Genomic DNA, 26040 nt, shown 5'->3' on the forward strand with positions numbered 1-26040 from the left:
ACTGATCAGTTATGGAGCCAAATCCTTGGCATCTAGCAATTTTTCCCTGTAAAGTTGCCTGCCCCCTTTTGAATTTTGACCATCCCTGTCTTTCTGTAAAATAGGCTTTATTGCAATAATTCATACTGTACTTAGGAAGAGTAATGTGAAACATATAGCAGACTGTATCCATGACTTTTTCCTTCTTTTCAGACTCTTAAATACCTCATAGGACTGCAGTACAAAATGCAATTCCCCATCTAGAGGGGCATTCAAAAATTTAGCTTCAATGTCATCAAATGACAGCTGCATACACAACCACATCAGCTGCTCTAAAAACTGCATTTGCAGCATATAAAGTACCCTTAATATCTTATCTACAAAGATGAATGGCTATTTGAATGAGTTACCTAAGGGATGTGTTTGAGATCAAGTTCCAACATCTACCTTAAAATATGTTTTTGGAACTTCACAAGATAAGCCTGACAATTCAGAGCTCTAAATGTTAAAGTGGCATAGGTAGAAGTCTTTGCACTAAACCTATCCCATTCACCCTACTTTCTATCACTAGGAAAGGTATTTCACCCACGTGACAATATGGCACCTTTTGTTGCTTTGAGAGACAGAGTGACAGAGACATAATACAAGCGTCTGCCACCCTTAAAGAAATGAAAAGGAGTGGTACCACTGGGACCTGTAAAATCTACCCAATCAATTTTGGGGCTGTCAACTGAGTACATGGATCTTGAGAATTAGCCTCTAACACATCCAGCAATACTCCTTGCATATGGGAATCTGCCAGCAGGTTGGGAGGTTATAACCCAGTAATGCTAAAGCCTTATTTGTGCTTCAAACTCTCCATGCCACTGAAAGTGGTCACTAAAAGTTCAAAGTGTCCCTGAGGTATAGTTATCCAGAGAGAAGGCCAGGGCTAAGATATCTTTCACTGTCAGTACTGTAGCCCAGGGAGAGGACATCTGTGACTTGTAACTGAGGTTGGCCTTTTCTTCCTGGGAGATTTCTGGTTTTAAGAAGCCTCTGACCAAGACAGATGGCGAGTTCCCACCTGATAACGAAGACCTAGTATGGTCTACCTACTAGCCTTGCAAAACGATGAAGCAGCCCTGGGATAATGAGAATCAATCTGGTGATTCTGCAAGGAAAGCAGGCATAAGCTCCAACTATGGTCTCTAACTTTGTCGAAGGGCATTTGACTGAAGTTTACTGTTTACGCCAAGAACGCGAAGTCCTCCAGTCAAGCCCTGCAATGGCCGTCATCCATTATTAGCAGAATGGAACCTTTTCCTCCTGATTTACCAGTAGACATCTCTCGCTACCAATATTTTAGAATAGTTCCCACTGGAAAGTTCCACTTTTTGCTTGGCCCAGACAGATGTGCTTGAGTCGTTTAACTTGACGGCTTTGACAGGGGCACTGTCAGGGGTTGGACACTCCTTAGACACCAGGTCCAAAGGTTGTGAAAGTAACACCTTGCTACTGGTGTCTTTGGACTAAAAAGCCAGGAGTTACCCTGACTCATCAGACCTGGAGCTTCACTTCCAACAGTGGACTCCCACCAGATGCCTACTATCTGTTGCCATAGTGGCTTGACACAAACACCACTGATTTAGCCAGGCTGTATTAGTGTCTCTTCTAGCTTTAATGTTTTCCCTTAATGTCTTGACGGATGCCAAAAAGTGACAACATTTAAAGTCTGAAAAATACACACATTTGCTGTGCTGATCTTTTAAGCTGATCTGTCATTTGCAAATGGACTTAGTCTACATGGCTGGCATTCCCATACCTCTGTGTGGGAATACCCAGTCCTAAATAGATACACAAAAGTCAAAGTCTGCATAAAAAAAATCTACACATATAAAACACCATCAGGAAAAGTAATAATCCAGTCCCCTAAGTGGTACTTACCTGTGCTCTTCCACTGATGGGCTGGCACAACAAACTATACAAACATCTGACTGAACCACACCATGCATCATAAAGAACTGAAGAATGCTGTCTTTAAACAGAGAACTTGAAGGCAAGGGATGTAAGGTCAGCTTAGGGAGGAGGTGGATGATCTCTGAAACTCTCAGTGTACATAACACTCTGCTTGCAGCGGAGATCCCAGAAGCTAAAACTGCAGCAATGACTTGCATGATGAAAGTCACATGTTTGACAGAAGATGCAGTTCTGCTGCCCAGTGAACATGAACTTCCAAATAATGTCTAACAGAATCTGCCGAAAATGGCTAGCAACTAACCTAAGCATACAAAATACAACAGAAACAAAAAATCCCCTGCATCACAAATATAGCTGCACTAACTCAGATACTACAAAACCTCAAGGAAGAGGGAACAAAGTTGACCATTCCCCGAGACTTTGCAATCTCTGCTGTTCTAAACAATTTTGAGATGTTTAGGTGGGGTGGGGATAGGCGGATGTAAGAGCACTCCTGCAAAAAAAAAACAAAAACAAAAAAACAACAACTATGCACTCACCAGTAACTAAAAAAGAAGTTATGTACTCACCATAACGTTCCATCTGAGTAGATACTTCATTTGTCTGCAACCTGTGTGGGTGTCGGATCTGATCCGGCAGCTTTCCAAGCTCCAAGATCCAAGCTCCTAGCTCCTCCCCCCTACCCATAATCACCTACTACCAACCACATTACCTCAGATCGTTTTTTTTTTTGCCTCACCAACTTGAGACAGAAACCAACTCCGAGTGATCAGAAAATTCCCGACAGGTTCGGGGGATGGCAGGGGGGGTCGGTTGCAGACAAATGAAGTATCTACTCAGATGGAACGTTATGGTGAGTACATAACTTCTTTATCTGAAGTAGTTACTTCATTTGATCTGCAACCTGTGGGACAGAGTCCCCAGCTAACCTACAAGAACCTGGGTGGTCCTTACGGAAGGATATTCAAGCACCTGAGCCAAAAGAAGCCCTACTCCTGGAAATCATATCCAGCTTGTAATGAGAAATGAACGTATGAGATGAGGACCAGGCAGCTGCTGAACATATATCGTCTACTGGAACCCTAGACCAAAAGGCTGTTGAGGTAGCTACAGATCTTGTGGAATGAGCACGGATGCCAACCGGAGCTGGCTTGCCAGACGAAGTTTATCCCTGCATAATGCACTGACAGATCCAATTTGCTACAGTCACTTTAGCAATTGCCTTGCCCATGGCTGACTTTGCATAAGAAACAAACAACAGGTCCGACTTGCGAAACTCTCTAGTCCTGTGCAAGTAAAAACGCAGTTGTCTGTGTACATCCAATTTGTGCAACGTGTATTCACCTTTGTTGTGAAAATTTGGGAAAAATACAGGAAGATTTATTGACTGATTAATATTTGATTCTGTAGCCACCTTAGGCAAGAAAGACGGATTAGTCCTGAGGGACACTCTATCCTTGTGAAAGATGAGGTACGGAGGTTTGATACACAGAGCTTGCAATTCTGAAACCCTTTTGGCTGAAGTAATAGCCACCAAGAAAGCTGTTTTCCAAGATAAGAACTTCAACGGAACCGAGGCCGCAGGCTCGAAAGGTGGTCTCGTCAAGGCTTGCAAGACCAGAGTGAGATCCCACAGGGGAACCACAGTCTTTACAGGTGGTTTCAAAAGAAAAACGCCTCTCAAGAAGGTTTTGCACAACTTTGTAGATGCTAAGGAGCCTATGCCGTCCCCCACATGAAAATGGGAGATGGCCGCCAGCTGCACCTTAACCGTGGAGGCACTTGCTCCCTGTCTAAAAAGCAGGGAAAGGAAGTCCAGAATAGTCAGAACAGGGACAGTAAATGGGTCCAAGTCTTTGTCTTTGGCCCAGATGGAGAAACGTTTCCATTTACTGTTGTAAAGTTTTCTGGTAGACGGTTTATGAGCCGCCACCAGAATGGCCTTAACGGGGGATGAGATACCGGGAGTCCTAGCCATTAATGGAACTGGATCAACCAAGCAGCAAGTTTGAGATTGACCAGGTTCAGGGTAGGGCATCCCGCTGGATGCGAGATTAGGTCTGGACTGGGATCCAGAATCCATGGAGGAGTCATACTGTGAGACCGCAGAAAGGGGAACCAGATCTGTCGAGGCCAGAATGGGGCTATGAGGATAACTCTGCTCCCCAACCGACAGGCTTTCTGGATGAATTTCATCATGAGTGGGAGGGGGGGGTAAGCATAAAGGAGTCCGGGGGGCCAAGCATGGACTAGAGCGTCTCTGGGGGTCTCCCCTCTGGGGGGAACTATCGCGAAGTACTCGCTGCATTTTGTATTTAAAAGAGAAGCGAAAAGATCGCAGCGAGGCTGACCCCATTTGTGGAAGATCTGCTTCGCAACAGACGGATTCAGAGACCACTCGTATGGAGTGAGGAGCACCCGACTTAGCTTGTCCGCTAATATGTTGGACAGTCCCGGAATGTGCGTTGCTATCAGAAAGCGGTTGGTGGAAATCGCCCATTCCCACACTCTCATGGCTTCTCGACACAGGGGATAAGATCTGGTCCCTCCTTGTTTGTTTATATACCAGACTACTGACATGTTGTCCGTCTGGATTGCAATAGTCCCCAGGGGAAGAAGGTCGTGGAGAGCTTGCAACGCCAAAAGGACCGCCCTCATCTCTAGGACATTGATATGCAATGCGGTCTCTAGGGAAGTCCACGTGCCTTGAACGGATCTGCCTGAACAATGACCCCCCCACCTGAGGCGAGAAGCGTCCGTGGTCAACGTGGCTTCAACCGAGGGGATCACAAAGGGCCTCCCTTCTCTGAGTTCCTGCGCATGTAACCACCACAGAAGGGAGTCCCTGCACACCCTGCTCAGGGGTATTGGCGTGCTTAACGGGTGGATCGACAGGGACCACTGGACTTGAAGGGTCCATTGTAATATGCGCATTCGCAGACAGGCATGAAGAGAGACCGATCGCTGCTGACATAGACCCCAGTGCCCTCAGGACTAACTCCGCCGGAGGAGCAGGGCTCCGAAGAAGGGCTAACACCTGATACGACAAGCTGTTCAGCCTGACTGACGTTAGAACAACTCGGGAGATTAGTGTATCTAACCTGGCCTCTATGAATTCTAGGGCTTGAGTGGGGCACAGGCAGGATTTCTGCTCGTTCACTGAGATGCCTAGGTTGTGAGCCAGAGACAGAGCTTAATCTCTCACCACACAGAGCTGATGCCTGTTGGTTGCAGTGAGGAGCCAGTCGTCTAGGTAGGGGAAGACCTGAATGCCCTGAAGTCTCAGGTGGGCTGCAACCACTGCCATGACCTTGGTGAACACTCTGGGGGCTGAGTTGAGGCTGAATGGAAGAACCCTGAATTGATAATGACTGGCTCCGAGCCGGAAGCGGAGAAACCTCCTGGATCGTCTGTCCATCAAGATGTGGTAATACGCATCCTTGAGGTCTAACGAGCACATCCAGTCGTTCTCCCGCAGAAGGGGGAGAATTGATTGGAGAGTGACCATCCGGAACTTTTCCTTGGGTATGAACAGGTTCAGAGCGGAAAGGTCTAAGATGGGTCTGAGGTCCCCCGTTTTCTTTGGTACCAAAAAGAACCTGGAGTAATAACCCAATCCGGACTGATCTGGGGGGACGGGCTGGATGGCTCTTTTTCTTAGCAGCTTTGAAATCTCCAAAGCCGCTGCCTCCCTCTGATCGGGTGGGACATCGGGGAGACGTCTAGGTTTAGGGGGTAGGTTTATGAATGGAAAGGAGTATCCTCTGGATATGATCTGGAGCACCCATCGATCTGTTGTAAGGGACTCCCAGTTTGACAGGTGCTCCGACAACCGCCCCCTGACTGCCTCCAGAAAGGGACAGTCGGGCAAGCCCTCAGAAAGGTTCTCTAGACCTGAAGTTATGCGGCCCCCCTCTGCCTCTGGGCCGGCGTCCACCTTGTCCTCCTCTGCCTCTAGAGGACGAGTGGTCCGCAGCAGGATGGGATTGCTGAGACTTACGGAATCACAGCTTCTTTTGTCCCCTCTGATTCCTGGAGAAGGATCTTTGGGGATTAGAGAAGCGGACTCTGACGGCAGACAGCGTCTTCCCGTCCTTTTCGCTTTGGACCAGTGTGTCGCGAACAGTTTTGCCAAACAAGGCAGAACCATCAAAAGGGGCGTTCGCGAAGGACGCCTTGAAGGGATCCGTGAAGTTGCAAAGACAGAGCCAGGAGAGACGTCGCAAGATGACCCCGGCTCCGCTAGCTCTAGCGGCTCCCTCCGTAGCGTGGGAGAGAAGCCGCATAGATGTATTGGAGATGGATTTTAGAGTGGCCATTCGAGTCTCAAAAATCTTCTTGTCTGGGACCGACATGGACTCCGGGGGGGCTGCAGCGTATTCCTTAATCAAGTCTCGCTGTAGCCTAATGGTATGTGCCATATAGTTCAGGCCCTTATGGAAAAGGTCGCTGAAGCAAACATCCGCTTCCCAATCCGGTCAAGCGCTCGAGATTCCTTATCCGGCGGGTGAACTGAAGAACTCTCCTGCGCGAGTTCTTTCTTGGTGGCCGCCGCCACCAACATGGCATCAACGGGGGTTCCTTTGGCCCAAGACGGTCTATCTGTGGGGGGACTGAGGACTTTATCGGGGCACCTAGGGATTGGCTCCACGGTGTCGGGTTCCTTCCACGCCCTGGTGATAATTAAGTCCACCAGGGGGTCGGCCGGAGGGGACACCCAGCAGGTAGATGGGCCTGCCTCAAAGTCCTCCAGGAACACGGACTCATCAAGGGAGGGCTTTTGGGCTGACCACCCCCCTCTGATACGCAAAATTTCCATGATGTCTCCAAAGGAGACATCTTCAGGGGGTGACCTTGGGGAACCCTCCGTATCATCTAAGTCTGTGTCTGTGGTAACGGACTCGGGGGAGTCCAGGTGCCTCCTTTTGCACCGATGTTTCCGAGGGACCTCCTCGGTGGGGCTGTCCGAAGAGGACTCGTCCACGGGTTGTTGTTCCTCCGTGGGAACTAGCTGGAGGGCTTGGGCAGGCTGCCCCGATGGACGGATGATGGAAGACAGACCCTCATACAGTGGGGGTACGGGTGGATCCAAAGCCCGGGTCGGGGATCTGGAGGACCTCGACAGTACCCTCTCCACTACCTCAAAAGCCGAAGGAGAGCCACTCTTGCCAGCCTCTGACAGCAATCTCCTCGGATCCGAGGAAGGGATCGGGGTCGTAGCCGATGCAGTCGGCGCCGAGGCAGAGGTGTGCTCCGACGCCAACAGCGCCGAAGACACAGCAACTCCCTTGGATCAGACGCTCAGCCCTCGGCCCCAAGAGCTCGGGTCCGACAAGCTCGAAGGTATAGTCGGCGAAGAGACCACCGCTATCGGCGCCAATTCCCCAGGTCCGAATTGGCCTGGATCCGATGACTCCGAGACCCGAAAACGAGTCGGAGAAGGAGTGATTGGGGCAAATATGGGGGCCGCACTCCCCCTCAGAGGGGGGGAGGCAAGAGCATCCCCATCTGCATTTGGGTCTGCAAGAACCGACGCATCATCCGATCCATATCCGCTTCAGAGATGCTTCGGGTCGACCTGGACGAAGTAGTAGAGGCAGGCCGGGAGGGCCACCTCGAAGATCTCAAGGGAGACCTGTCCTCCTCCTCTGGCTCCAGTGAGAAACAGGGCGAACGGCGCCGAGAGGAAGGGCATCCGGAGACCCTTGAGGGAGATGAGCACTTTCACTAGCGGAGCAGAAGGATGAGGTTCGGCCCGCCTTTTGTGGGACTTATGTCCTTCCTTATCCTTGTGCCTCTTCTCTCTAAGGGAAGAGGCACTAGTTTCCCCAGAGCTCAAACCCGAAGTGGGAGGTTGAGTCCCGGGTAGAGCTAAGGGGACAGACGGCGCCGAAGCTGCCGAAGCAGCTGGAGCCCGAACGGGAGAGGAAGAAGAAGCCGACTCCTGGGGGAGCTTTCCCACCAGGATCAGCTTGTTCTTCCTATCCCGAAGTGCCCGGGGGTTAAAGGCCGCGCAGATCTGGCAGGCCTCTGACAAATGGGCTGCCCCCAGGCACAAAACGCACTGAGTGTGGCCATCAGCTGGGGAAAGCTTCTGGCCACACTCAGTACATTTAGAAAAAACGGCCTTAGGCCCTTCAGACATTATTCACACACACACACCCAAACACTAGGAGGGGGAGGGGGAGTGAAGGTAAGCTAGCGAATAAAATTAACAAAAAGGACCAAAAACTAGCACTAGGAGCAGAAAAGGGGGCTAACACACACACAACGACAACTTTGGTTGAAAAAAGCTGGTTTAAAACCAGCAATGATCTCACCCAGCCAGGAGCTCTTCACAGGGAAGCTTCTTCAGCCGCGGCAAAAAACGATCTGAGGTAATGTGGTTGGTAGTAGGGGATTATGGGTAGGGGGGAGGAGCTAGGAGCTCAGATCTTGGAGCTTGGAAAGCTGCCGGATCGGATCCAAGGTCGGATCCGACACCCACACAGGTTGCAGATCAAATGAAGTAACTACTTCAGATCTTAGGTTCACTTTTATGAATGAAATTAAATCTAATTTGACTACAATGGTTACTACAGTGTCACTTCAGTCAACACAAAGTTAGCTGAAGAAAAGGATGTTTATACAGATTTCTAGCAGACCCCATTTTACAGGTATAAATGATTAATCCATGTCTAAAAGGGTCATGTCAGCTATCCACCTATAGCTTTAGTCATTTTGCAGCAATGATCCTCAAGCTGAAAATGTCTAGATGTGCCATAACTACAGAGACACACACACACAAAAATGTGTAGATTGTAACACAGCTTACCAAGGACACCATACTCCGATAATGAACTGTTGCATACAGTGTAGGGTGCCTGGTTAGGCCACAAATGGTTCATAGGAATGCAGGTCCGCTTATCCACATTCTGATCATGAAGGACATGGTGTCGGTGGCTGATAAAAATAACAGGGATTTTAATTAGAATTAAAGAAAAATTGTCAACTTAAGTAAGCATCAGCATTATGTTACAACAAAGCAGCACAGTTTGGTGAGAACACAATCTTCCCCCTACCCACTGTCCTCTGACTGAAGAATAGCATAAATGAGAAATTTCCAATTTTAGCCATCCAGTAGGAAACACAAATACCAACGACCTGCAATTTCTCCTATGGTGCAACTGGAAGCATTCTCCTTCCACACAATTAAGTACTGAACCTGCAATCCACAAGTCCACATAGAACCCAGTTAACTCTTTGCAGTATCTGAAATCCAATCCAGGTTTCAAAGATCCCTCAAACTTATGACTAGAAAATGTTCAAACAAATTATTTAATCTCTCAAGTACAGTTTGTTAACCACCTAATATTCAAACCAAAAACTCTAGCCAATAAACAAACCCAAGCAAACTTAACACATTTTGGATTCTTGTTTTAATTTACAGACACTAAGCAGGCACAATAACATTTGCTTTGAAAGAAGCAGTCCAACTACTTGAATCATATGGAAGTAAACGTAAAACAATGAGTAATGAGAGAACACCATATCACGTGTTACTAAGGCTGTCAACAGTGGCTTGAGGAACACTTGGGAACATCTTTCCTTTGCCCTTTTTTGGGGGTTCTTCTCAACTTCTAACTCTCATACTTGAAGAGTGCATACCCCCCCTTTGGATTATGCAACGCCTCTCTGACATCAGGGCAAATAGAGAAACAACCCACAGTTTTTGACTTTGAATGCAGCCAGCAGAAAACATTCTGACAAGGACTTAAATTATCAACTTGAAGTTTATTTATTGACAGTCCTGCTGTTATATAAGAACAGATGGAACACCCACAGCAAGAGAGCAATGTATAGGAATAATGTCACCACTGCAAAGGACCCTTTACATTGAGTATTAGAGGCAATCTACAGTGGTACAGTACCATGCCAGAATCCTTAACAGTATTCCAAATTTCAAAAGCTTAGGCAGATTTCTGATGACAAAAAATACAAAAGTTTGTTTAGAGCCTACAAATCTTACGCTGCCAAGAGCAAAGCCAACAAAAAACTGACCTCTTGTGCTCTATTCATATACCCTGCAGAGATAAAAAGTACAGTTGTGTACCTACCATAAATGCAGATGTTCGAGTGTATTCACTGTTGCAGTCATTACACTTGGGGTTATCCTGCTGGCAGGCTACCTGCAGTCGGCCTGAATTCCAAAGTCCTGGTCTGGCGTCGGTTGCTGTCACCTCTTCCCTGACGTCAGTGCGCCAGGGGTATAAAAGATGCAACCGATGCCATTTTCTTCAGTTTTTCTTGCCCCAGATGTCAGGTGCCCCCAAAAGGGTAGGCTAAAAACCATTGCTTATAAAAGCATGCACTAAAATAAACAATACCTTCATCTACAAGCAAATACACCACATAGGTTGTATAGGATAGAGAAGTACAGATAAGTCCCAGCAAAGAAAGGGGGATGGTGGGTGGGTAACCTGGACTGCAACAGTGAATACACTCTAACATCTACATTTATGGTAGGTACACGACTGTACATTGTTTATCATGTTTCACTGTTGCAGTCATTACACTTGGGTTGAATCCCAAAGCTGAGGTTGGGCGGCTGGGTCTAAATACAAGTAGGAGTGGCTATAAGGCCCTGCAGAACTGCAGTGGCAAAGCCTGCTCTAGATTTAGAGTAAAGAGGTAAATGGTAGTGCTTAGTAAAAGTGTGCACTGAAGTCTAAGTTGCAGCCTCCAAAATATCCTTGGTTGGTACTCCTCTGAGGAAGGCTGCTGAGGTGGCTGCTGCCCTGGTAGAATGTGGTTGAATGCCCTTAGGCACTGACTTGCCATGTTGTGAATAACAGAAACAAATACAGTGTCCTATCCATTTTGAAATAGCCTGCTTTGAGATCGCCTTTCCTTGTGATTCTGCAGCATATGCCACTAAAAGTTGCTCAGTCTTTCTGAAAGCTTTAGTTTTGTCCAAGTAGAAACGTAGCTGTCTGCGTATGTCAAAAGAATGCAAAAGTCTCTCCCCTTTATTCTGTGGGTTTGGGAAAAAAGTAGGCAAATGAATGGTTTGGTTAAGAGCCACACTGGACACTACTTTAGGCATAAATGTTGGATTTGTCCTTAGAGAAACCCTGTCTAGATGGAAGATAATAAAAGTTTCCACAGCCATTAATGCCTGTAACTCTAGAGACTCTTCTTGCTGAAGTTACTGCTAGGAGGAGAGCTGTTTTCCATAAGAAGTTTATCTCAGCTGTATTGGCTGGCTCGAAAGAAGGCTGTGTGAGTTTTTCCAAGACAAAATTGAGGTCCCATGCAGGTATTGGTGCTCTCCTGGAGGTCTTATATTTTTGGCCCCCCTGAGGAACTGCCTAAGCAATGGATGTGAAAAAAATAGGTGGGTCTGTATTGTAATGAGCTGAAATGGCAGAGGCATGGATCTTAATTGATGAGAAGGATAGGCCTTTGTCCAGCATCTCAGTTAGATATTGTAAAATCTTAGGTATATTTGGAACAAGCGTGTCAATTCCTTGCACCTGGTTCCGAGCACAGAATCTCTTCCATTTTTCTGCATAAGATTTTCTGGTGCTGGGCCTCCTGGCCTCAAAAATAACATCCATAACCGCTTTAGAGAGAGGTGTATTCTGAATGGTTACACTATCCGCCATGCAGCTAGATTTAGGGTTCTGAGTTGGCTGTGCAGGATCTGGTTGTTTTGTTGGGTCAGTAAATGAGGAATTTGAGGCAATGTCCAGGCTGGGCCTTGGGACAAACTCCTTAGGACTGGGTACCAGTGTTGGTGAGGCCAATCTGAGGCAATTAGTATCATTTGCGGCTTCTCTTGTCTGACCTTTAGGAGTACCTTGGGTAGGAGAGGCAGTGGAGGAAAGGCATATACTGTAAGGTTGTTCCAGCTGAATGACAAGGCATCCACTTTCCATGCTTGTTTGTGATAAGTCCTTGTGCAGAATCTCTGAAGTTCACAGTTGTGAGGGAGGCAAAAAGATCTATGTCTGGGCACCCCCATTTCCTTGTTATCATGCTGAAAATTTGTGGATCTAGTTTCCACTCGTGAGGATCCATGAGGTTTCTGCTTAGTTCGTCTGCCACAGCATTTGTTTTTCCTGGCAGGAATTGTGCTTGCAGGTGTACTTGGTAGGTCAATGTTGTGTTCCACAAAATCATGGCCTGTCTGCAGAGGGGGTAGGAATGTGTGCCCCCTTGCTTGTTTATGTGCCACATAACTGTGGTGTTGTCCGTCTTTATCAGCAGCTGTCCTGGATGAAGTAGGTCCTTGAAGGCTGTCAGGGCATTTTGTACAGCTAGCATCTCTTTTTGATTGATGTGAAGATGCCTTTGGCTTGGGGGCCATGTGCCCTGAATACATTTTCCTGCCATGTGGACCCCCAGGCATAATCTGACGCATCTGTTGTTAGTGTTTGCCTGGCTGTGGTTAAAGTGAATGGCTGTCCCTTGTTGTGGTGACAGGCCTGTGCCCACCATCGAAACTCCTGTTGCAGGCAGGGAATGAGTGAAATTAATGATTCCAGGCTGTGGCAATGTTGAGTCCAAACACTTTTTAGATACCATTGTAGTTTCCTCATATGCAGTCTTGCACATGGAATTAGCAGAATGCAGGAGGCCATGTAGCCCAAAGCCTGCAAAATTTTTCTTGCAGATAACTGGGCCTTTGTTGCCATGCTTTTGAAGTAAGAAGTCAGTTGCCTTTGTTTGTCTGGCGTGAGATAAGCCATCTGGGCAGTTGTATTTAAGCGTGCACCCACGAATATTATCTCTCGAGAGGGTACTAGTTTTGATTTCTTTTCGTTTACTGTGTACCCTAAGCAAATTAACAATCTTTTTACAAACGCCAGATGCTTTAGTAGAATGTCTTTGGTCTCTGCTTGAATAAGGCAGTCGTCCAAGTATGGATGTATTTGAATTCCTCTTTGTCTGCAAAATGCAATTACTGGTGCCAGGCATTTTGTGAAGACCCTGGGCGCAGTAGATAAGCCAAAGGGCAGTGCAGAGAATTGGTAGTGCATTGAGCCAGCTATGAATCTGAGGTATCTTCTGCAAGATTGTCTGATTGGGATATGCAGGTATGCCTCTTTGAGGTCCAAGGTTACAAGCTAAGCATTCTTGCCCAGCATGGGCAGAAGCTGTTGTAGAGTCAACAGCTTGGATTTCGGAAAGTCCAGAAAAGTATTTAGAATAGACAGGTCCAGAATTGGTCTCCATGCTTTGTCCTTTCTTGGTACTAAGAAAAGTCTTGAGTAAAATCCTTGTCCCTGCTCTTGTTGTGGCACTGGCTGAATGGCCTTCATGTTCATGAGAGATGAAACTTGTTTTTGTGCCTCTGCCCATTGATTGTGTGGCAGGTCTGGCATACCTTTTGCCTTTGGAAGGGTGTGAAAGTGGAACCTGTAGCCCTGATAATGAGAAGTTATGTACCTACCATAACGTTCCATGTTAGTTGTTTTCTTCTCGCCTTCTTTCTTGCTGGATGGGTTCGGAGCCGATCCTCGGCTCCGACTCGGCCTATACTAAAGCTCGAGAGCTAATTTTACCGGCTCGAGGCAACCCTATATCCCATGATGCTAGGAGCTAACTACCCAGATCTCGTTTGGTAGCGGAGAACATAGCAATTTTAGCCTCCCAACCCCAAGGAAGAGAAGGAGAAGGGGAAAAACTCCCATGTGCCATTACCTGAAGCTATAGCTACCCAAGGATAACCAGTTTAGGCTTCAAATTGTGTAAGGTGAAGACTCTGATAAAAAAAGGGAAATCCTTTCGGTCTATCCAGGTTAGGGGGATGGCGGGTGGGACGCAAGAAAGAAGGCGAGAAGAAGACAACTAACATGGAACGTTATGGTAGGTACATAACTTCTCAATGTTAAGTTGTCAATCTCGCCTTCATTCTTGCTGGATGGGACCACGTCCCTAGCACCTTCATCCCGGGTGGCTCATCGGAACAGGCTCTTGAGAACGGTGGAACCAAAATTTGCCTGGTTTCTGGTGGCCATGTCTAATTTGTAGTGTGTAATAAAGGTATGAGGAGAGGCCCATGTGGCTGCTGCACAAATAGTATCTATTGGCAATCTAGCTTGAAAGGCTGTTGATGTAGCTAAAGCTCTGGTTGAATGGGCTCTTGGCTTAGAAGGTAATTCTTTACCTCTGAGTTGATAGATACAGGTAATCACACAGGACAGCCATCTAGACAAGGTTACTTTGGATACCGGAAGGCCCTTTTTACCTTCCGCATAGGACAGAAAAAGCTGATCAGATTTCCTAGTTTGTTTAGTTCTGCCCAGATAGTAACGGAGCTGACGATGAACGTCCAGATAATGCAGTTTTTGCTCCACCCTGTTAGAATAATTAGGGAAGAAAACTGGAAGATCGATAGATTGATTTAAATTTGCCTGAGAAGCCACCTTGGGCAAAAAAGACGGGTTACTTCTGAGAGAAACTCTGTCTTTGTGGAAAACTAGATAAGGAGGACGAATGCAAAGGGCATGGAGTTCTGATACTCTCCTAGCAGAAGTTATGGCAACTAGGAAGAGAGTTTTCCAAGAGAGCAACTTTAAAGAACAGGAAGCCGCAGGTTCAAAGGGAGGAAGACTCAAGGATGTTAAAATCAAATTCAGATCCCACTGTGGTGGGGGGGGGTCTTTGATTGGGCGTTTGAGTAAAAAGATACCCTTAAGGAAGGCTTTACAAAGCTTGTGGGACATGATGCTGGAGTCCGATAGGCCTAGGTGAAAATTTGAAATGGCCGCTAACTGAACCTTTACAGTGGAGGATGAAGAGCCTGAATGAAAAATTTCAGCTAGGAAATCTAGAACTGATTGTATAGGAGCAGTGGAGGGATCTATATTCCTAGCCTTTGCCCAGAAAGAAAAACACTTCCATTTACTAGTATAAATCCTTCTGGTAGAGGACTTAAGGGAAGCTACAATAATATCACGGACAGAAATGGAAATCAGGGGAAGCCTGGCTAGGGATGGAAGTGGAGCAACCAAGCTGTGAGGTTGAGAGATTGGAGGGATTGGTGCAGCCGCCCTGACTGGTGGGCCAAAAGATCTGGCACTGGGTCCAGATGCCAAGGCTGTTCCAAAAGGTAACGATGCAGGAACGGGAACCATATCTGTCAAGGCCAATAAGGGGCAATGAGGATCATCCTGGCTCTCAAGGCGGTAGCTTTCTGAATCAACTGAGTGATTAATGGAAAGGGGGGAAAAGCGTATAGAAGTCCCCGAGGCCAATCGTGGACTACAGCGTCTCTGGTGGGGGGGGGGCCTGGAAGGGGAAAGAGAGTGAAAAAGTCGAGGCACTTGCTGTTCTGAGGTGTTGCAAAAAGATTGCAGCAAGGAAGACCCCACTTCTGAAAAATCTCCTCAGTTACTGATTGCTTGAGAGACCACTCGTGTGGCATGAGAATAGCTCTGCTCAACCTGTCCGCTATGATGTTGGACTTCCCGGGGATATGCGTTGCTATCAGAAACCGCTGAGAAGAGATTGCCCATTGCCAAAGTCTGAGTGCCTCTCGACACAGGGGATAGGACTTGGTTCCGCCCTGCTTGTTGATATACCACACTACGGACATATTGTCCGTCTGAATTGCAATAGTCCCTAAAGGAAGAGAGTCTTGGAGGGCTTGCAACGCCAAAAGCACTGCTCTCATCTCCAGGACATTTATGTGCAGGTGGCATTCGAAAGGTTGCCATGTGCCCTGGACTGTCCTGCCCTGAAAATGCCCCCCCACCCGATCAGGGAGGCGTCCGTTGTGACCGTGGCGACCAGAGGGGAAGGAACAAATGGTCTGCCCTGGAGGATTTGAGGGGAGACCATCCACCAACACAGATGTTTCTTGCAAGATAGAGTTATTATGTTGTGTGTCAAAGGAAGCTGTTGGAAGGACCACTGGTAGAAGAGCATCCACTGAAGGAGCCACATGTGAAAGCGAGCAAGGGGAAGTAGCGTGATGGCTGCCGCCACGAGACCTAACACTTTCAGAACAAACCTGGCCTGGATTCTTTTGCTCTGAAGGAGGATATGAACATGATTTTGAATATCTAAAACTCTTTCCTCGGTTAATTTTGCTGAGAGCTGTATGGTGTCCAAGGTGGCGCCTATGAAGGTAATAGACTGACAAGGCGACAAGGCAGACTTTTTGAAATTTATGGAGATACCTAGCCCTTTGCAAGTTTGAATGGTGTAATCTCTGGCAAGAAGAAGCTGATGCCTGGTGGTGGCAGTAAGGAGCCAGTCATCTAGATACGGAAACACCTGGAATCCTTGACATCTCAGATGAGCCGTAACCACTGCCATGCATTTGGTGAACACTCGGGGGGCTGTAGTGAGACCACAGGGCAGGGCCCTGAACTGGTAGTGACTGGCCCCCAGCCAAAAGCGGAGAAACCTCCTGGAGCGCCTGTGCATCTTGATGTGATAGTACGCATCCTGAAGGTCCACTGAGCACATCCAATTGTCCTGACCCAGAAAGGGTAGAATGGACTGTAGCGTGACCATCCGGAACTTCGTTCTTTTTACAGACTTGTTTAGTCTGCTGAGATCCAATATTGGCCTCCAGTCCCCTGTCTTTTTTGGTACCAAAAAGAACTTGGAGTAGATTCCGGATCCTAGTTGGTCTACTGGGACTGGCTGGATGGCTCTTTTTGTTAGCAGTTTTGATACTTCTAGTACTGCTTGTTCCCTTAGACTGGGTGTAATGTCTGGGAGGGGCCCTTTTGGCCGAGTTGGGGTGTGGATAAAGGGAATTTTGTAACCTTCGGATATAATCGACTGCACCCATTTGTCTTGTGTGAGAGAAAGCCAGGCTTCTGGGTACAGCGATAACCTTCCCCCCCGACTGCCTCCGAAGGTGGACAGTCGGGCAGCTTTTCTCAGGGATGCTGGAAGGGTTTGTCAGAGAGAAACTCTGTTACCCTGATTCTGCGGACCTCCTCTGCCTCTAGGGCAGCGTCTGTTGTTGTCCCCCCCCCTGCCACCCCCCCCCCTGCCTTTCGGGGGGAACTGACCTCTTGCGTCAGGCGTGACTCCCTGAGATTTGCGGAACCACATTTTTCCACCCTTTTAACCCTTAGGATATGGTCTAGACGGGGTTGAAAAATGGACTCCCACGGCAGAGAGTCTTGCCATCTTGTTCGCATCTGGTCAAAGTATCCTTCACTTGAGGTCCAAACAACGCTGAACCATCAAAGGGGGAGTTAGTGAAGGACGCCTTGAAGGGGTCTGCAAAGTTGCAAAGCCGCATCCAGGCATGACGCCTTAAAGCCATGCCTGTGCCTGCGGCTCTACTCGCTCCATCGGCTGCATAGAGGAGTTGACAATGGAATTTAGGGTACCTAGCTGGGAGTTGATTTTGTCCTGAGACCCCGCAGTTGTTGGATCCTGTAGGGTAGCACCCATTTCTTTGAGAATGTCTCTTTGAAGGCGGGTGAAATGGCACAAGTAATTCAGCGACAGCATGGCGAAGGTCGCTGAAGAGAACATCCGCTTGCCGTACCTATCCATAGTCCTAGATTCCTTATTAGGAGGATGGATAGGCACTGAAGGATCGGCCAAGTTCCTTCTTAGTGGCTGCAGCCACCACCATGGCATCAACTGGGACACCCTTCGTTAAAAATTGTTTATCTGATGGGGCTGTGATAAATTTGGAAGGCCTCCGTGAGGTGGGTTCCATCGTATCAGGGGCTGTCCGCGCCACCACTTCCATGAGGGGGTCAAAAGGCGGAGACACCCAGGAGGTGGAAGGGCAAGAACCAAATGCCTCCAGGTAAACCGACTCGTCCTCGGAAGGATTGAGGGTAGACCAGTTCCCCCCTCTGCTTGAGGATTTCAAGGATGTCAGAAAAGGAGACATCCTCAGAGAGGGACCGTGGGGACCCTTCCGACTCATCCAAGTTGGTATCAGATGTGATGGACTCAGGGGAGTCCACATGCTTCCTCTTACATGTCCTCTTTCGAGGGGGTTCACCTGACGGATCAGGGGAAGCCTCGGAAGAGGAGGATATTCCCAATGAGGAAACCTGAGGCGTTGGATCTCTACGGTCAGGAATGAGAGAGTGGGTAGAGACCGCAGCAGGCACTACAGTGGGAGGAGCTGATGGAGCTGACCGTGGAGCAGGCACTGGGGCCAGTATGCTCCTCATGACCTCGAAGGCGCCCCTATCAGGCAGGACAGAGGGCTCCCGTTCCGAAGAAATAGGAACCCCAGCCGAAGCCGATGTCGAGGCCGAACTCAACAGCGCCGACGCTCCGAGAGGGAGAATGGGGTCGGACAAGGGTCCGATGCCACTCGCCCCCTCGGAGCCGACGAGGAATTCCAAGTGCCCGGATCCCTCCAAGGATGGGACCAGGGAAGAGATCGGAGCAGATGACGGAGCAGAAGGGGGCAGTATCTGCTTCGTCGTCTCGACGGTCACGGCTCCGAGGAGCTCCGGCTCCGAACTCAGGGGCAGAGTCGGAGGAGGAATCGAAGATGGTATGGGTAAAGCCACTGTCTGTTGAGACGGGCTATGAAGCATTTGGGCCAGTGCCTGAGACTTTAGGAGTTTGCTAACCACCCTCTCGAGGTCATGGTCCGAAAGCCTGGAAGACTGAGAGGAATGGTTCCGATGGCTCCGCTCCGAGAGCAAAAGCGATCTCGGAGCTGAGTGAATGGACTCCAGGGACGGAGACCTAGATCTTTTGCGGGTGGAAGATGGCATCGAGACTAGTGGTGCTGATGGAGCCAAAGACACGTCGGCTCAGACCGGAGCCGACTCTGAAGACGGAGTCTTTGAGGCATCGGCTCCGGCCAGAGCCGATGCAGAAGACTGCGACATAGCCGTATCGGCTCCAGCCGGAGCCGATCGTGATGCAGTAGGTGAGCCACCAGCCGAAGGCTTGGAGCACGGAGCCGACGGTTTGGATGGCTTCGAAGGTTTCCCCGGCAAGGACTTAGCCGGGGAACCTTCAGGCTTTAATAAAACCCTCAAAATTAACTTATTCCTGTGCTCCTGCAGGACTCTTGGACTGAACGCATGACAAACAGAACAAGAGTCCTGCAGGTGCAGGGGTCCCAGGCAATACACGCAAGAAGTGTGACCGTCTGTCAGCGACATTTTCTGACAGCACGAGTCACACTTCTTGAAGCCTGAGACTTTAATGTCTTTAGACATTAAGCTGTCAAGGGAAGAAAAAAATCTTCCTTAGAAAGTTAAAACACACACACACAGTAAAATTAAAGGTTAACAAAACTAACACACACCTAACTGTCCCAAAACAAGGCAACGGGAAAAAAACGGAAAGGGCCTAAGGCCTAACCTTAACAGGGGAGGGATATAACTTTTGGGATTAGGGATTAACAAAAATGGGACCCAACGGAAGTGGTATACTAGGTACTAGTCTATTTTTAAAATAAAAGGGAAAAATCCTAAGAAAGGAGTAGAAAAATTTGAAATTTTTCACTGACCTGTGGAGCCGGTAAAAAAAGAACCTCGCTAGCGAAAGCGGCAAACGAGATCTGGGTAGTTAGCGCCTAGCATCATGGGATACAGGGTTGCCTCGAGCCGGTAAAATTAGCTCTCGAGCTTTAGTATAGGCCGAGTCGGAGCCGAGGATCAGCTCCAAACCCATCCAGCAAGAATGAAGGCGAGATTGACAACTTAACGTACTATATTTAGGACCCATTTGTCCTTGGTGATCGTGTGCCAATTTTGTGAAAAAAGTGCTAGCTTTCCCCCTAAGGGTGCTGCCAAAAGATAAGTGCTTGGCACTGGCAGAGGGAAGTCATTGGGACTGTTTCCTATATGGCTGTGATTTTTCTCTGCTTTTGGAGGTAGAAGCACCCCATTGTTTGGGCCTGTATAAGCCCTGGGGCTGTTGTCTGCCTCTAGGGTGTCTGTATCTGCCTCTTTGTGGCCTGTCTCACACGGGAAAGACCAATTCTTAGAAGGCCAGTTCCTGCTAAATCTGGGTGGCTGTACCTGTTAGAAATCCTTCACTGTCTGCATAGATTTAGCTTTATCCTCCATTTTCCTCAACACCTCTTCTGCCTTAACACCAAACAAAGTATCATGCTGTAATGGAGCATCCAATAATTTTGCTTTAACATGATCAGGCAGAGTCTGATCCTTTAACCAAGCATGCCTTCTAATAACAGAACCTGTTACAGCGGCCCTGCAAGAGGCCTCCAGTGAATCATAACCGCATTGCAAAGTATGTTTTCCCACTTGTTCAGCTGCATGCAATAAATCCTGCAATTCCTTGTTCTCAGAACATTCAGAATTTGTCAACATTTTCTGCTTTAACAGAGACATTAAGTATTGCTGATATTTAAGCATATGAAACTGATAATTTAAAGCCCTTACAGCCAAGGTAGCAGAAGTGTAAACTTTTTCCCCCCATCTGTCCAGTGCCCTAGAATCTCTATCTGAGGGGACAGGGTTTTTTGCAGTAGCAGCCTTGACCCCTTTGGGACCCTGGGAAATAGTTTCTGGGTCAGCAGCAGGGTTTTTATATAGAAATTTATGAGAATCTGGGACCCTGTAGTATCTGTCTGGCTTAACAGGTGCAGGAGGTAAAGAGCCGGGAGACAGGCCGGACTCTGAAAATACATTGTCTACAATGTCTAGAACAGGTGGAATAGCAAGAGGTCTGTGCTGAGGTAGTAGAAGAAAGTCTCTGAGCCTTTTCTTAGAATCTGAATAATCTTGGCTCTCCCAGTGGAAATGCTCCCTCATGGTATGCAGGGTTTCCCCAAATGAGTAATCCTCAGGAGGAGAAGCTGAAGGAATAGATTCTTCAGCATCAGAATCCTCATAGGGAGGAACAGAGTATCCCTGTTCTGAAGAGGAGTCAGAGGAAATGGAAACCTGGTCAGAGGAATCATATTCAGTATCTTGCCTAGGCCTCTTATCAGGAGGGGGATGGGAACCCCTGATCAAAGTAATTAGGTCTTCGGCCATTTTGAGCATATGTTTCTTAGGCATGGAAGTCTGTCCTGCAGAATGCTGTACTTGTTTCCTTCTCTTTAAAACTGTTTTAGTCTGTGTCTTGGATGCTGAAAGTTGGCTTGATATAAAGCTGTGTAGGTCTGAAAACACCCTCAGAAGCCGATGCCTGCTCAGCGGCTCCAGACCCATCTGAGGTATTAGTTTCCGAAGGCCCAATACCTTGAGTATCCAGAGGCCTAGCTGTCTCCACGTGGGAGTCTTAGGCTGCCTGTGGCTCTGAGGTAGCGGGTGTCAGGGGCTGCGAAAGCGCCTCACTGAGAACCGGTGGATGGCCTAGAAGAGGCTTTGTCGGTTTTGGACCTCGGATGCCTGTCCTTTTCTTTTTCCTTGCGCTTTTTATGAATTCCGATCATCAGTTGTTCCAATGGCATTATATAGTTAAACCTTCGGCCAAAGTAATGAAAAGCAAAATTGTACAGACGCTTAATAGTGTGTTGGTTAAATCTAGCACAAAACCAACAACTAGCAACGTCGTGGTCAGGGCCTAGGCAAGGAATACAGTAAGAATGAAAATCCTTATGAGGTATTTGCTTCCCACAAGAAATACAATTGTTAACTTTTTCAGACATCGGTCTGGAGCAAGAAAAAAGTTTCCCCAACGGGGTACTTAGCTTTATAGAAGACTTCGGATATGAAATTCAATTTCAAAAATCTCAGGAGTCGGCCGACCGGCACTTGCAAACTGCTTTTGCTTCGGGCACTGCACGGCAAGAAAGACTGAAGAAAATGACGTTGGTTGCATCTTTTATACCCCTTACGCACTGACGTCAGGAAGAGGCGACAGCAACCGACGCCAGACCAGGACTTTGGAATTCAGGCCAACTGCGGGTATCCTGCCAGCAGGATAACCCCAAGTGTAATGACTGCAACAGTGAAACACGATTAACATCTGCTAATAGTGTTGCACATTCAGAACCTGGAGAACACGGCCCCCAAACTGGGGGCTTACTGTGACAGGCCAGAGACTCTTTACAGAAAACAAAGTTAAGGCTCTTTACACACAAGTGCTCAGAGTTCTGAATTTGCCAAGGGAATGCAAAAAGTAATACGAGGAGTCGTTTCCAGGATGCAGACTAAAGGTACACTGAACCAGCTGGTTTAAAAGACAGAAACATATCAGTCAAAGTACAGGTCTCAATGATAACATGGATTCAGCATCAGAAGCTGGGGGTGAAAGGCTCCCTTCAGAAATTGTTTCAACAGTCTGCACTGGTCTAGATTGTGGTCTTCCATACGCATGGACATTGGCAACTTGATACTAGAAAGTACAGCTGTGTAAAAATGTACCTTAACAGTAGATGTCCTCTTCTTCACTGTTGCAGTATTCTTCACCTAAGGGATCTCCTGCCAAGGATAGCCCAACGTCTGGCCAGTATACCAAAGCTTTCAGCTCTTATAGGCATCATACTTCATCTGTATACTCCCAGAGTACAACGTAGGGCATAAAGGTGACGTACGGATGGAGATACTCAAAACTGAAAAAGCACCAGGAGGAACAGAAAACCCTCAGGGACAAACAGAAATGTGCATCCAGAAGGAAAAACAAAGAAGGAAGAAGGGAGACGGGCCCCTTGGCCAGGAGAGCAATCAGAACACAGGTCAAGAGTCAAGACAGAGAGGGGAGGAAGGGAGGGACTGAATACTCCAACAGTGAAGAAAAGGAATTCTACTCTTATAAGATTTAACACAACTGTACTATGTCCTTCCATATCACTGTTGCAGTATTCTTCACCTAAGGAAGAGTACAAGAGCTCAAAAGGATGCCTCGGAAGAGGAAGGCAGAAAAGAACCCTCCACAAATTGCATGCAGGATGTCTCTGGCAAAGCCTGCTCTGGTGCTGGAAACAACATCCAACTTGTAATGTTTAAGCATGAACAGAGGACCAAGTAGTAGCTTCAATGACAGAACTGGTATCTAAACATTTGGAAAAAGGCAACAGAGGAGGCAACTATCCCCACAGAATGTGCCATTATAGACAAGAAAAAACATTTGCCATGAAAAAAACAAAAGGAAATGGTCTTAGAAATCCAGGAGGAGATGGTTTGCTTAGGAAACCAAACACAAAGTCCTGGGATGAAAAGAAACAAAAAGCTACTCAGACTTTTGAAAAACTTAAGTTTTATCTAAATATTTGAGCTGTCTATTTAAATCCAAGTTGTGAAGAACCCTCTCACTGACAGACTGCTGAGAAGGAAAACAGGAAGGAAGATGAACAGACTAAAGGACTAAAGGACAACTCACTGACCACCACAGGGCATAAAAGAAAGATTAGTAAGAGAAGACACCCTGTCTCTGTGGAGAACTAAAAAGGCAGGAATAGCCATGACAGCCTGGAGTTCAGATACTCTCTTGGATGAAGTAAGAGCCAGAGGCAGAACAGTCTTCCAAGTACAATGTTACAAGGAAGCTGAAGAAGCAGGCTCAAAAGGAGCCTTGGTCAATTTTTCAAGTACAAAACTGAGGTGCCAAGAAGATGGAAAAGGCTTCCTAGGAGGCCTGATATGAATGATGTCTTTAAGAAACTGCTTGACCTCAAACATAGAGGTCAGAGGAGGATTCAAGGGCAAACAAGCAGAAACTGCTGACAGTTGAGCTTTCACTGAAGAATATGCCAACTCAGCATGGAGCATATCACACAAATAAGAGAGAACAAAAGAAATCTCCAATGATAGAGGACTCAAGGCAAGAGAGGCACAAGACAGAAAATCTTTTCCATTTGGATATGTGCGATTTCCCAGAAGGGGGTTTCCCGGCCTCTTGCAGAACCCAAAGCATATCCTCAAAAAAGAGGTGCCTGAAAGCAATCAAAACCCTATCACCCATAGCACTGAACAAATGAGGATGGATAACAGACTCCCTGACTTGTGTGAGAAGATCCACTCGGTGATGTAGCTTGTGGTGAATGCCCCTGGTCAAGTGAGAAATAAGGGTGAATCAATGCTGTCTGGGCCAAGAGAGAGTCACCAGCAAGAATTTGGGAGATTCTTGCCTGATCCTGTACAGAACTCATGGCAACAAAGGAAAGGAGAGAATGGTGTACAGAAACATCCCCTTACAACAAAAGAGCATGGCATCCGCATTACAAGCCAAAGGACTGGGGACTCTGGAACAGAACAGAAGAAATGGTCTGTTCACAGGGGAGGCAAAAAGATCCCAACGAATACCCCACTGATGGGCAATGTCCAGGAACACATTTCTGTGAAGCAGCTGGTGTGCTGGACCTGTTCAATGAGTCTGCCACTAGATTGTGCTCTGAAGGAATGTAAACTGCCTGAAAAGTCACTTGATACTGGAAACAGACATCCCAGACCTGAAGAGCTAGTCTGCAAAGATGGAACCTTATTCCTCCCTGCTTGCTAACGTACCGTATATGCCTGTGGTGTTGTCTGTGAAAACTTTGAGGGGCTCAGGATGAAAGAGAGGATGAAATGCTTGCAGAACCCTCATCTCCTTCAAATTGATAAGGAGACCAAAGGCCCTAAACTTTAGGAGGCCACAAGAGGCATCCAATCATTGTCAGAGGTGTCTGTAAAGAGCTCTTGAGTTGGAAATGAGCTTGAAAAGGAAGCCCCGGATTGAAAGAAAGTTGATGAATCCACCACTGTAGCTCGAGCTTGAGAGAGGGAAGGAAAGGTACAGGGAACTCCGGGGGGGGGGGGGCAATGCTAAAGCCATATCAATTTAAGGTACCACTGAAGTTTCCTCATATGAGCTTGGTGAGATGAGCCTAGGAATGGTGGAAACCACGAACTCCAGGGCCAGAAGAAACTTCCTGGCTGTGACACATGCCAGAGGAAGAAGAGATTGGAAAATGGTTATTAGAGACAGAGCCTTGGGGGTAGGTAGTGATGCCAACATAGGAACTGTCTGAAGCATTTAACCAAGAAAAATATGATCCTGGGAAGGTGTTGGAACTGACTTCTGGAGGTTTATGGTGAACCCCAGGCTGTGTAACAGGCCAGTAGTGAACTTAAGATTCTGAAGGGAAAGGAGCTTGAATAAGCAGATCATCTAAATCAGATCCTGCAAAAAGCAATGACAGGAGCAAGGCATTTGGTGAAAACCCTCTGGGCAGAAGAGAGGCCAAAAGGCAAGGCAGACAACTAAAAATGCAAGGAAGAGAGAGGTGTACAAATTTACAGAAGAGAGGATGGATGGGGATGTGAAGGTATGCGTACTTGAGATCCAGAGATACCAGAAAGACCTGCTGAAGAAGAGGAGGAAACAATGTCTGAAGGGATAATATCTGAAAGGAAGGAATCTTGAGAAAGGTGTTCAGCAGGGAAAGCTAGAGAATTGGTCTCCATGTACCCTCTTTTTGTGAGACCAAAAACATTCTGGAATAAAACCCCTTCCCCATCTGGGTCGGCGGCATGGCTTGAATGGTACCCTGAGCCAAAAACAGAGTGAATAACAGAGAGCTGTTCCTGAGGAGGTTGAGAAATGCCTTAAAAGATGGGACTTCCAAACCATGAAGGATCCTTGATGGATAATGGACAGAATCCAACAGTCTGAAAATATTCGTAGCCAATTTGGAAGAGACAGGGAAAGATGGAGGGACACGGGAACCTGGCAGAGGGAAGGAGGAAGCAAACCGTTAAATATAACCAGGCTTGTTCTGAAAAGAAAGCTTCTAGGAGGCAGGAGACCCAATATAGACTTAGCAGGAGACACACATCTATAACCCTTCTTGCCTCTGGGAGGAGGTTGAGACTGCCTACAAATAAAGGCAGACTTGGAGGTATAGTTCCTCTGAAATTTGAGAATGGGAGAAAAAATATGTTTCAGCTTCCGCAAAGCTTTGTCCTTGTCCTGAAGGGACCTGAAAAGGTCAGCAATAGCAGATCCAAAAAGACTTTTATTATCCAAAGGAGCATACAAACATTTGGCCTTAATCTCATTAGGCAAAGTCTGATGATGAAATTAAGAATAACACCTTATAACTGAACCAAAAGCAGCAGCTCTGAAAGTGGCATTAGCTGCATCATACCTGCATTTGACTGAATGGCGGGCAACTTGAGAAGTGCAGCTCAGTAGGGAAAGGGCCGATGCCTTCCTCAGAGTCAGGAAGGTCAGAAACCACCTTAGAAACCTCAGAAA

At 47.4% G+C, this 26040-nt stretch overlaps 1 protein-coding gene across 3 annotated transcripts in view; it reads right to left on the reverse strand.

The window, feature by feature from the left end:
- Positions 1-26040, reverse strand: part of OGDH (oxoglutarate dehydrogenase) — a 1195521-nt gene that overhangs the window by 310372 nt on the left and 859109 nt on the right. For all 3 annotated transcript variants that reach the window (XM_044084237.1, XM_044084236.1, XM_044084238.1), the window contains one exon: positions 8753-8880. In XM_044084237.1, coding sequence (XP_043940172.1) covers positions 8753-8880 — 128 coding nt within the window. The remainder of the gene's footprint in view (positions 1-8752; positions 8881-26040) is intronic.

The sequence above is a fragment of the Protopterus annectens genome, chromosome 9.part0 (genome assembly GCF_019279795.1).
Source record: "Protopterus annectens isolate FY-2018-M chromosome 9.part0, PAN1.0, whole genome shotgun sequence".
NCBI classification, from domain to species: Eukaryota; Metazoa; Chordata; order Ceratodontiformes; family Protopteridae; genus Protopterus; species Protopterus annectens.